The 13,454-nt window shown below is 38.4% G+C and overlaps 1 protein-coding gene across 1 annotated transcript; it reads right to left on the minus strand.

Moving 5' to 3' along the window:
* Positions 1-896: 896 nt before the first annotated feature.
* On the minus strand, positions 897-4,717 carry LOC145774333 (eukaryotic translation initiation factor 3 subunit C-like). Its single transcript, XM_082585558.1, has one exon. It carries the CDS (start codon positions 4,666-4,668, stop codon positions 1,897-1,899), a length of 2,772 nt encoding a protein of 923 aa, XP_082441684.1. The 5' UTR covers positions 4,669-4,717; the 3' UTR covers positions 897-1,896.
* Positions 4,718-13,454: the final 8,737 nt, after the last annotated feature.

Below are 13,454 nucleotides of genomic sequence, written 5' to 3' on the forward strand. Positions count from 1 at the left end.
TTTTTAACTATTTTATCTTGATAATGAGCTGCCATATTGTGTATTTGTTCTGCAATCTATAAGCTACTTAATATCGTTGCTGCGAACACTTTATTTCTGTATAAAATCTGTAAATAGTCCCTGTTTTGATAGTCCGTTACGTAATTACAATATGTGTGTGTGTATTAGTTTGTTTTTGTGATGTTGTTGGGTTCAGTCGCGTTCTCATTGCTTTAGGAATTGGCGCTCCAGTTCTTTCAGGAACGAGGAGGCGACTGTTTCTTAACTAATTCATCTACTTGTTTTAAAGTATGAGGTTTGGTGGCCGTGCTTAACTATATTTATTGATGCATATACCGCAATATTAGATCCTTTCATGCACGTCTTAAACCATTAAGGTTTTGCCACCTTTTCCTTTTGTTGGTTTTGTTACTGTATTTCTTTTTCACAATATCATTTCTTTTGCATTCTGACAAAGAAAAAAAATAAAATTGAACTGTCAACGACTCTCACTGGCATGGTTTTTCTGAACTGTGTTGCCGCAAAACTTTCCCAATCCTTTAAAGTTCGAAAACTGGAATGGGACTAGGTCGGATAGTAATCCGAAAACTAAATCTCGTAAATTCGTTTTGACAACGAAGTAAGTGATTAGTGAACAACAAAAAATGATTCAGCAGTTCTCCTAAATATCGATTAGTGAAAAACGAATAATGATTTCGTTGCTTGCATAAAAAAGCAGTGAATAACGCGCATTCGATATTTATTTTTAAAAGGAATGGATATAAGCATTCGGTATTTAGAAAGCAACGAATAACGCTATCGAATAGTGACAACTAGTCGTTACTTCCAAACCTGAAAAAAACTAACTGTACGGTACGACAAAACTTGTAATGTGCATGAAGACAACAGACAAATCGTAACCAAGAGAACACATTTATTTACCAGGTGATAAATGAAGCAGAAGATGTACAATACCTTCACCACTCGTCAATGTAAGCTTTTCACCATCAAATGAAATTTCTGTATCACTCTTCGTTGCTATGGGCTACATTCAGCATTTATACACTTTTAGCACTGATCAGAAACATTTGCAAAGCATTCTTTTCAGGAAATATAACATTCAAATAATAAAACAAAACTTTTTAATCAGTTTTTAAGCATTGTAAGGATGACGAAAACCCGACGACGTTAAACTGACGAAGAAATTATTACATGTAGCCTAAGCATCACAATAAACTTAGCTACCGTAACTAATTCAATCCTTTTTTACATTACGTCAACATCTGAAAATGTTGAATCAACATAAAATTGCATTCAACAATCCAAACTTGATATTTCGTTAAAATGATGCGAGACGATATGAGTTGTGACTGAGGGAAGCCCAAGTCTGAATTGTGTGTGCCAATTTATAAAATAAAACAATTGATTCTTGGCCAATTAAATGATGAAATTATCTTGGAAGTGATTTAGTGTAGACAAGCTCTTGATTAGTTCTTCCCAACACCCTCTAGATTACCTCTAAGGAACTGTTCAGTCGTTCGCAGCAGAAATATCCATCAGTCTACAGACTCGAAACATTCTTGGAGGCTTGGAGGGGGCTTTGCTTCAACCCCTGATGAATACTTAAGGTAGCGCTTTTAAATACAATCACTCAGATTCAACGATTCACATCCTACTTTGTAGTTGAAAAATTTTGTATTTTTTAAACTAACAAAAAAATTACATTTTTTCAAGATTTGTGGATGAAGATTTACTACATACAGTACAAACACTTTTCTAAAACAATTTTAGAGAATCAATGCAAAGCCCCCTCTACGAGTAGTATAAAGCTTAAAAATAGCAGCACAAAACATTAACAATTGTCTCTTTCTTTTTCAGTTGTTTTTTTGCACAGACACTAAACTTTCAACCCAGTGTCTAGTAGACCAAACCTTTCCTTCCTTGCTTGTAGTTGGAATTATAAGAGTTATAACTGCGATGGCCCTGATAGCCAGAACGGTTGTGCTGATAGCCTGATCTGTTGCCGTGGTAACCGCCACCACCTTGACGGTTGCCGTAACCAGAGGAACGGTTTCCTTGGTAATTGCTTCGGTGATTTTGAGCGTTATCTTGGCGGTAATTCTGAAAGCCTCCGCCACCAGTTTTTCCTTCCAAGATCCTTTCATTGATGTCAACGAGCGTGGAAACTTTCTCGGATAGTTGCATTGCCATGTTCTGTAGCCTGGTTGGATCAGTCCGATGGAGGACGAGACTTGATGATGGTTCATCCCAAGAAGCAGCCAATTCTTCATTGATGATTAGTTTGCTAACGATCTGGTGGCAAGTAGTTTTGTCCAGATCAAACATATTTGAAAGCCAGTCTAAGCTGATGCTGTCGTAAAACTGGCTATAAGTGAAGAGATATGTGCACAGGGACTCTTCTTTTATCTTGGTCTCCAACATCGAACGGACATCGTTGCAAGCAGGAAAAAGATTCCAAACTTTCCCATTCATTTTATCATTGATGATATACTTCATACACTGATGGTAATCGCCCATTTTCAAAGCCTTTGCGCCAGCAACAACGTGTTCTCTCATGTTTTCGGGGGGACCAAGTAGTGACTGCCGCTCACTTACACGCAATTGATGATGGAATTGCTTGGAGATCATTCTACGCCTGGCATCAAACTCATGAGAAGCAACGTAAGGAATCTCTAGCAGCATCGCAGAAACTAAGTACACGCATTCCAGCAGTTCCAGATTGATGTGCATATGGAACGGGATTTGCCGACGCTTTTCTACTTTCTCCTGCTCAGGAGTAATCCTTTCTCCTTGACGTTGTAACAGCAAACCTTGAGCCAATAATTCCTTCGCTCTTCCAGTGGACTGAATATCAACCAGTGCATGATGAGCCTCTTTCATCAATCCACGCCTAAATGCGCAAAGCCCCAACTGCACCATGGTACGGTTGTAAATGATTCTTGTTGGCATATCGGCAACATCAATCATCTCCTGCAGATGCGACATCAACATCAAGTCCCTGGCTTCATACCAACGATTATGAAGCGAATGATGATATATGTGATGCAAGATGGCTCTTGTGCGAAGACGGTCCGACGAATCTTTTGTATAAATATATTGGCAGAGAGTCTTCATCAATTCTGTTGAATTAAGCTGCTCTGATTTATCTTCCGTTTCATCATCTTCCTTAACTTCATCATCAGCTTTCCTTTCACCCAAAGCAACAGCTTTATGATCATACTTGAAATAAGTGTACTCAATGAGCAACAAATAAGCACTGCAAATGTATTGAGATGAGCCATTGCGTTCACAATATGATTTAAGTTTCTGAATAACATTGATAACTCGATGTTCCTCACGCAAGTGCTTCAAATATTCAGTAGAATGAGCATCTGCGGTCTGCAATATCTTGATGTATTCATTGTGTAGTTTCTCTACCAAAGCCACCGGATTACCACTAAGCTGGTATCCAGATTCTTTGTCCTCAACATTTTCCATTTCAAGAGCCAGATGTTCGGAAACAGCTACATCTGGATTGGCAAGAAGAAGGTCAAGCACTTCCTCCACATATCGCAAAACTTGATTCCACGGATCAGATCTCATGCAATCTAAAATCTTGGAATTATAATCAAACAATCCTGATATGAGATCGAACAACAAGCGTATAGTCATAGCAACGCCAAGGTTGTTTTCTTCAGACACTTGTCTGAGTTGCTTCAGCAATTCAACTTGCTCTTTCCTGACAGTTGAGCGCCTTCCACGATTCATCGTAATTTCCATAAGCTTCTTCATGACCACATTGTGGTTGATTTCCACTCCTTTCTCAAACAATTTAATTTTTGATTTACCACCTCCCTTTACTTGCTCCCATGATTCTTCAGTATCTTCCTTCTTCTTAGCTTTTGTGTCACGTTGCTGTGCACGTTCCTTTTTCTTTGCTTTATCTGCAGAATCATCTTTTCCAACGGTTTTCTTCAGAAAATATTCTGCAGTAAGCTGCCTTCCTGCCATACCACCTTCATCGAATTCATCTGATGATGTATCAGTATCAGTGGATGGCCATGTGTCAGAGTCAGATTCTGCACCATCTCCTTCGACAGCTTCATTACTAATTATAGCAGCTTTGATTGGCTTGTCGAGGAAGAGACTAGCTTTGTCAGGAACATCTTCAGAGGGCTCTTCTTGGTGCTCATCATCATCAGGATTTTCACGATAATCAGCTACTTCCTTTTCAAAATCACGGAGATATTTGCGGATTTTTTGTCGAAGAGTAGAATGAGCCTTCGAATTCATCTTGCTAAGTTTTTTTCTTGTGTCTTTGTCTTGCCAAAGATCATTTACATAATCTTCTGTTTCAACAAGAACTCTGATGTAAAACCTGGGAATTCCTTCTTTCAAAATAACTGCTTTTGATTTGATATAAAATTTGCAAAGATTTTCATATTCATCCAAAAGCTTAGAAATATTTCTGGTCTTTTTAGCATTTTTCATTTTGTGAATGATGCCTTTTAATCCTTCCCATGCCTTTTCTTTGGCACTAAGAACTACACGAGTAACTTCCTCTTCATCTTCACTGAGCAAAAACCTTCTTTGAGCCGAGGGTTTTGAACGAGGTGCTTTAATATCTTCATCAGAAGAAGTAGACTCATCTGTGTCGCTGCTGGATTCGGCAGCATAAAACTTGGACATTTTGATTTACAGAAAACTGAATTACCACAACGGAATTCTTGCTAAACCGAACCAACTGTAAAAACAAATAATAGCCAATTAAATATTAGGAAAGAGGAGCATTGTGGAACAGTGAACATTCCTTAGAAATGAAACTCATATCATTGTATCATGCTAGGGGTTCTCAAATCACTCAAAGTTGAGTGCAAGATTTTCCAGTGGGCCGCCAACTAAGCACAAAAATGGGTGGTACAAGTCAAAAGAGAAATTTTTAGTTAATTTTTACAACAATGGTAAGGAAACTTTGCGTCCATTATTACCGAAGAACCTATGAACTTGCTTGGGTTGAATGAGAATGTTGATAAGTTGGCAAAAGTGAATGGAGTGAGGTGATATGGGCATGTTTTGAGAAGAGATGAAGATGGTGTTTTGAGAAGAGCGCTGGAGTTACAAGTGGAGGGTCGCAGAAAATAAGGAAGACCCAAGAAAATGTGGAAAAAGCAAGTTGAAGAGGAAATCAGCAAGTTGGGGTTGACAAGAAAGGAAGCGTTAAACAGACGATGTGGAAGCAGGGTGTGAAGGCGATTGCGGCACTTGGAGGTAAATCCGGCCACCCTCGGTAGCAGGGACATCACTGGATTAAAACTGGACTACTACAGTACTACATATGTCTTTTTAATGTTTTAAAGATTTGCAATGTAACAAAAGGTGTTTCATATAAATACGGCAATGGATAATTGTGATTTGATAATTCAATCCTTGTAGTTCTGTTTGTCGAGCTTATGCTCAAATAAGCTAAATGAACTAGGATGTCAGTCAGCAAAAGTTGTTATAGAAATGAAAAGTAGAAGCAATCTACAATTCGGTCTCTGACCCAAACAACAAAGATTGACCCAGAAATGACAGGGTTAAGTTTAAACAAGTCCCAGCAAAAATAATCAACAAATATTGTAGGAAGTTAATTAAAACATAGACTTAATCACTGAACGACTAAATCACAGACTTAATTTCTTTAATAAGAACTATAGAAATGTCATCAAACAAAACAGACTTTATGCATTAAGCAAACTTGATTGATTGAATCTTTATCCTCGGACTGGAAAAGCTTCTTGCAGAGCTTAATCGTGGCAGTTTCGCATACTTGTAGAGGCTTTGAATCACTGACGCAGGCCGGTCACCGAGACTGACAGAGTGAAGTTTCCAATTGTTGAAGTCTTGTTGCCGGGGAACTATTCCATTCATTCTTTAGATGCCGCTGAATAGAGATTAGAGAGCAGTCATTAACGTGCGTTGCTCAAGCGCACACCCCGAGAGTCAAACCAGCGCCGCTTGATCTTGAAGCTGCTTCATTCCAGAAGTGACGCGCTAACCAATTAAGATATCGGGGCGGAACTTGCGTGTTTTCTATTTATAAATACTTTTTGAAAAAATAAACTGAGCAAAAGGACCACTGGACAAGGTCAACTGTTACACCTATCCGAATCATTTAAAATAACTTATATAAGATTAGCTAAACAATACTGCTGACAACTGTGCCATAATTTTATGATTGTAAATCTCAACATGAGATACAACACTTTATAACCCACACGACACCATCATAAAAGGAATAAGTTAGCGCCTCATCAACACCATCAAGACAACATCATCAATCATCATGTTATCTACAAGTTTGTCCATTCCATCACCCACCAGGACAAGAAACAATAACTTAAACTGGATCTCAAACCTCAATCATCTTAGGCTACTATGTGATGTGCAGTCCGACCATAGAAAGAGCTTGCCATGCTTTTCCGAGCCACATCAAAACGAGCTTTTACCTGAGTAGTGAGTATGGGTTTCTTTTATGTCCGGTGTAGGGGTCTAAAAGTTACTGCAGTCTAGGTGTGACCAGGGTTGCCAAAAATTTCAATTTTTCTTTTTGAAAAAATAACTACATTTCTAAACCCTCAAAAACTCAGTGACAATTTTGAGCACTGATTAATTTTAACTGAAAAATTATGCATTAGTCTGAGAGTGGTATCTCTAAATACCCATTGTCAGGGTTGCCAGATGCCCATTAGACAAGTTTTGCGGATTACGATTTGGGTTATGATTGGAGTTTAGAGTTGAGATTATGGTCAGACAACACTTCAAAATTGCTGCCAATTCCTAAAAATGCTGAGAATTTTTCAGGGTTGCCCAATTTGCAAGTTTTTCCTGCCAAACTAGCATAGTTTTGGTTTTCAGTTGCGAGAATTTTTTAGTAGTTGCAAGAAGTTTTTAGTAGTTGCAGTAGACTGGCCCTCTACAAGAAAAATCAGAAATGTCATGCTCCACAAGCATTTTGTTGTTGGATTTAACCTAAAACTTAGTCCTGCCAATTTTTTTTCAATTTGAAAAATGTTTGGAGGTAACTCGTACCTTCACATTTTAAGAAAAAATAAGCGAGTTTGTAACATGTAGGCCTACCATGTTTTAACCAGGAAATTTATATTTTGAGGACATTTAACCGGAACTTATCAGAATCTAGGTTTTTTTTTTTCGGTCATTTATTGGTCATTGACCGATTTTTTAGCAAAATGTCCGAAAAAAATATAGTCAATTCGGTCAAAATGTCAAAAAAATATATAGTCAATTCGGTCAAAATGACACGACAACGCTGTTTCAAAGTTTCGCTGATAAACATGACAACGTTTCTCAGCGAAACTTAATGTTGTAGCTAGTCAGAAAGTGCAAATTTTGGTTTGTATCAGCCATATATTTTAAAGAAAATAGTTTTATCAGAAAAAATGACCGAAATAAATAAAAAATGACTGAATTTTTTCAAGTCATTTCGGACAAATGACCGAAAAGTCTCAGCGAAAAAAAAAACCCAGATCAGAATTGCAATATGCATTTCAACGTTGCAAATTCAAAACCTAACTTTCACTCTCACGGAATCTAGGTCACGCTTCCCCACAAATCTCACAGGCTATTACTCATAAAAAGGCACGACCGGTAGATTATGAAATAAGCGGAGAATGAAAAAATGTAAACACTCAGAAACAGACTGTGAAAAAAGAAGGTAAAAGTCACGACTGGAGAATGTCGCTCTTCTGACACAGGTCGTTGAAACTAAATTGGGTAGAGACAGAATAAGTACTTTTCAATTTCCCGAACTTGTAATTTTGATTTATAACAAATATATTTAATATTAACTTAACTTGTTTAATTTTGTAGGTAATCAGACCCCTAGACTAGACAGAATAAATCATCATTTAAATAACCAAAAGACAGCATCAAAAAGGCAAAACCCTAAACTGGGGGAAACAGATAGGTAAAACCCTACAAATTTACGAAATTTGACAGATTTCCAGAATTTTAGCAAAACTTAAAGGCAGAGGTCAATAATCGCCATCTCCTCCACAATGTAGTCCTTGATGCACAACAGCTAACACATCAACGCCTGCCTTCCCAAGCACCCCTTTTCTTGACACGTTGTGGCGCTTCATGAAGGTTGCTTCGACCTGATGAAGTCATGAAGAGACTGTTGGGAAACCATCTCACGGCCCAACCAGTTCCAAGTCACACCAGACACTATGGTACCACCTGGCACAGACCTGCGAAGAAAAGAATGGGTGACTCTGAATCGCCTCCGTACTGGTGTTGGTCACTTCAAGCACAATGTGTTTACCTGGGAATTGTGTGACTCACCAGTCTGTGTTTGTGGTGACTGTCAAACAGCACAGCACATCTTAATCACTGTCCAGTGTTTGGACCTGCAGATCATGTGGATCTCATAGAGCCTGATATGAAGACATTACTCTGGTTGCAACAATTGGGAGATGTTGCCTGAATTGCTGCCTCATAAGCAAGAAGAACAAAACTTCCATTTATTTTCAGCTGTTTAGTATTATATGCATTGCATATTGGAAATTTATGAGAATAATATTATATTCTGTGTTTGATCATGCCATCCAAAACTAGAAGTTTTTCAGAAATTTGGATGCTGGTGCATTTCCAAGAAGATATTACCTCTTCCGGATTACTGACAAGTAAAGAGGTTCTTTGAAAATTTATGTTTTATCATGAAGAAAAAAGCCTGTGTATAGGTGAAAGTGCTAAAATTGCAGTAAATGCAACAATTAGTTTCTGGAACATGGCACGTATAGTAGGGTGGAGTGAAAAAAACACTTTGTAGAGCTTTTAGTAAAAACCCTTCTCGTAAAGGTAATATAAACTTGTATGTTCTGATGATTTTGAGCCATCAACCGACTTTCTATCATCTGTGGTTAATGAGATATCAAATTTTTTATAAATTGGGGTTTTTCGAACTTTAGGGAGAGTGTGCCTACACCCCCTGGGGGACACCGACCCAAAATTGTGTTTGAAGGTGTTTTTGGGGTCAACTACAACTTTTGGTAAACTAGACTTTTTGATTTAAAAAAAAAAATTTTTATGATACTCCACCCCAAGTCGTATAATACCCAACAAATTGCAGATTCTGCTATCAGAACATTTAACAAACTGCTCAAATATTATCATGCTTTGAAAGCCAACCGACTTAAACAGCACAACTGCTATATAGAGCAAACGAGGGATTATTCAAAACCGATTTATATAGGAAGTGGCTATTTTTCCACACTTAATGCCATGGTTACAATCAGGTGTTGGCAGAGTTAGGATTAAAGTTAGGAAGGGTTAGGTAAGGGTTGGAGTAAGGAATAAGATTAGGGTTTTGATCTTTGCCTGCAACTGAAAAAAAAAATCCAAAATACAAGTTTTTGTTTTCAACACCTTTTAACTTTTCTCAAATCGATGCAACCTAGTTTGTACCCTGAACAGTTCGTACCCTGAAAAGATCGAGAGAAAAAATTAAAAAAATCGGAAGTCGCTGATCGCAGTTCCCGCAAACATTTTAAAATTTTCCTCCTGAAAAGATCGAGAGAAAGACAGCACAAAGCTGAAGTCGCTGATCGCAGTTTTCACTAACCGTAACCCTTACCCTCGCTCGTCGCAGTTTCCGCAAACATTTTCCCGCAGTTTCCGCTTACCCTAACTCTAACCATAAACTAATCTATGCTCTAACCCTAACCCTCGCTGATCGCAGTTTCCGCTAGCCGCAGTTTCCGCTTACCCTAACCATCGAGTAATCTATGCTCTCTAACCCTCGCTGATTGCAGTTTCCGCTAACCCTTACCCTAACCATCGAGTAATGTATGCTCTCTAACCCTAACTGATCGCAGTTTCCACAAATATTTTTCCGCAGTTCCCGCTGACCCTAACCCTCGAGTTTGTTTGCAGAAACTTCGATCAGCGACTTCGGCTTTGTGCTATTAAACTGCGATCAGCGACTTCGGCTTTGTGCTATTAAACTGCGATCAGCGACTTCGGCTTTGTGCTATTAAACTTCGATCAGCGACTTCGGCTTTGTGCTATTAAACTGCGATCAGCGACTTCGGCTTTTTTAATTTTTTCTCTTGATCTTTTCAGGGTACGAACTGAGGGTACGAAGTGTTCAGGGTACGAACTAGGTTGCACCCTTCTCAAATTAGGGCAGAACTCTTTATCTGGCAACACTATTGAGGCTATTATTACACTATATGGAGTAAATATAACCACAGCCCTTCATATAATCTATTTGATATCTCGGCAAAAAAATTGGAAAACAATGATGTCAAATGAAGAAGACAAGAAATTCCTGCATATGCAGCAGATTGATATTAGCTGCAGCATGGCTGGAATTGATAAAACCCTGGCACAAACAAACAGAGTCACGTAAACAAATGCGAAGTGAAGCATTTTCACACCAGATGCAACGCTCAGCAACCAACAAACTGTACCACTTGTTGAAATATTATCGGAGTCTGGTAATTCAACTAAATCATATCTGACAAATCAGAAGATAATTTCAACCAAGCACTGCCATCAACTTCAAAGATTAGCGCTGTCAGTGAAGTAGCAGCTTCTCTGGATCACACCAATGTTACAGACCATGATGCAATGTGACATTATGAGAGCATTATGTCGTTGTTTTTTGCCAATTTGTCAAGCTAATCAGATTTAAAGAAATATATTCTATGCAGGTGTGGCCTTTGGGGTGGGCAAACTGAGTGACCGACCAGGGCCCGCAAGTTTAAGGGGCCCGCGCTTATCCAAAATATATATACACAAAGAAAATTTACATTAAGCACTTGCAGAAAGTAGTAGGCTAACTTAAATTTTACACCATAGTTTATACGTACGGTAGTTTGCATAAAAAAAATGCTCCGAAGCATTCCCAGAACTTGCTGGAGACTTTGACAGTGAAGAACTTTCCATTGAAGCGCAGAGCTTCCGAAGAATATACCGTACTCACCATTGAAAACAAAAAAAACACAGTATTAAATTTGTAGCCTATCAAAACAAACTGAATGTTGTGGACCCTAACTTGTGTTTGTTACTAAGACTATTTCTTGCTGTGCCAGCACCAGTACTGTAGCCTCAGTGGAAAGATCATTTTCTAAACTAAAGTTAATAAAAAATTACCTTCACTCTACAATGAGCCAAGAACGCTTGGTTGGACTAGCTGTTGTTTTAATTGGGCACAACAAGGGCAAAACATTGGACAATGCTTCTCGTATGAAAAAGTTTGCCGCAATAAAAGCTAGAAAGGTGCATTTTGTGTAAGTGCTAGACAAGTGGTGTAGGACTCAGATGGCACTGGGTGAGGTGATACTAGTACAACATAGCATCACAGTGATGTGAAGATGTCACAGCATGAAATACACCTTTTTCGCTTACCATCGCTGTTTGTTGTTGTATTATGTTAATTCCTCTTTTGATATTGTGACTTATGGTTATTTGAGTTTGCGTATTTTAATTTGTCGATACGTAGACGGTTGGGGGCCCTCATATTACTTCTTGCCCAGGGCCCACAAAACCTTAAGGCCACCACTGATTCTATGAAAGGTTTTGTTTGAACTTTTACCTGAGGCTAGGCTTAATCAATGTTAAAAGCCAGAAATTTTCGCAAAATGAGTTTGACAATACTGGTTACTGTAATAATACAGGCTTCAAAAAGTGACATATTTTCATGCCTAATTTTTATGATTGTCCTGGTTTGGTATCACGTCCGTTTTGTCGCTTCTACCTTTTTCTAGACCTTTGCTATGTTTGAAACATATTGTTTTTCGTTGTGATGATCCGAAATGTAAACAAACTAAACAATACGAAAACGTTAAAATTATCAATAAAACAATATTAATATATAAAAAGGTATTTCACATTTTCACGTGCCAACTGGATAAAAGTCAAACGTTGTCATACGAGAAAGGGACATTTGAACTTTTTGTTGGGGTCCCAGAACTCTAAAAGAAAGCTTAGATGTGTTTTTTTTTTATTAAAGAAAACAGATTTATGCAAGTTTAAGGCAGTTTCATCAAGACGTCAGATCAATTTTACGTGAAATTTATTCCAGTAAAATAATTCTCAAAAGCTTCGTTATTTGTACACGGTATGTTTCGAAAATTCGTTAAATCTACACTTATAAAAGTTTGATTTCATTTGGTATATCTCAGGACTTTAAAGACCCGGGTTATATCATATCGACATAAAAGTTTTTTCTCTCACTCTCTGATGAATGCAATTCTGTGTTAAGCCTTTTTTAGGCCACGGGAGCAAGTAATTTTGGGCCTCCTTTCGATACCCAAACTTACGATAATATGGGCTCGGGTGTATTTCTACTGCACGCTGCACCGACATGTAATGATGGTTTACTTTATCGTAGTCTGCGCCATTGCTCTGCAGAAGATAAATATTTGATTTGTTCAAAATTCAGGCCAGTGGGGTAGAGCATGGTATATGTCGCACACAAGTAAACTTATTGTAGCACACGAGTCTTGTAAGACATGTGGCGTGCTGTTTAGACTGGCAACAGTTGTCGGCTTGTGAGTCCTAGAAATGGGGGTGCTGCGGACTTCCGTGGCCTGTCACTTTACATTTTGGATGTAGACACGTTGCTTATTGCATGACATATTAAATTCAAGCATTTTTTTCCAAAGATAGGAAGTAGACCTATCTTAAAAAGTATTAGTTTTTCTAGTGCCTACCTATTTGCGTTCTTCTGTAACTAACATAATACTAACCAGCGAAAATGTAAACTACTAATTGGTTTATTGCGTATCACTTAACAATGCGTAATTTCACAACGTGAAGACGGATTCAAACTGGTGTCGCTATTGCGCCGTAAGCAGCTTTTGACGTTACCACAGTCCACAGCGCCCTTTTTTCTCAACATTCGCCTTTTTGCAGTGTGCTGTTTTAAAACAGCACATCGTTTTCCTATTCGCTTGTACTTGTACAGGCAATTCAAGAAAACACGCGGCTCTACGACGTTACAATCGAATGTCTCTTCAGTTGCAACCTTGCGCAAAATATTTTACAGCACGCAGAGTTTCCAAATATGATTTACACTTATAACACTCAGCAATTCTGTGAACAGAGAACATAAAACACATTTTGGGCGGAAGAAACGCAAAAATATTTGAAAAGATTTTAGTGAAAACTTTTTATGGGAGTGCTGCAGCACTAGGGACAGCACACACTAGCGGGTCGCTCCTGGTTGTCGGAATGTTTTCCTTGCTGCGTTCAGCCTACACGCGACGCTATAGTGTTATCGCATCCAGTTGCAGAAAGTAGGTTACGCATTTTTCTGTCAATTGGACGAACTGCTGCTCTCAGACATCGCGATGCATCTAAAGTCAGGGTCTTTAGACAAGCGATCTCATTAACCGTTTCTTATGCACCTAGTACTGGTAGGCCTATTCATTGCAGCGCATGCTGTAGCGTCATACGCCAGTAGAGTG

Source organism: Aplidium turbinatum, chromosome 7, assembly GCF_918807975.1.
Source record: "Aplidium turbinatum chromosome 7, kaAplTurb1.1, whole genome shotgun sequence".
NCBI classification, from domain to species: Eukaryota; Metazoa; Chordata; class Ascidiacea; order Aplousobranchia; family Polyclinidae; genus Aplidium; species Aplidium turbinatum.

Bases quoted from the DNA above. Each gene is read 5' to 3' on its own strand.
- LOC145774333 (XM_082585558.1), bottom strand. From the start codon at position 4,668: ATGTCCAAGTTTTATGCTGCCGAATCCAGCAGCGACACAGATGAGTCT.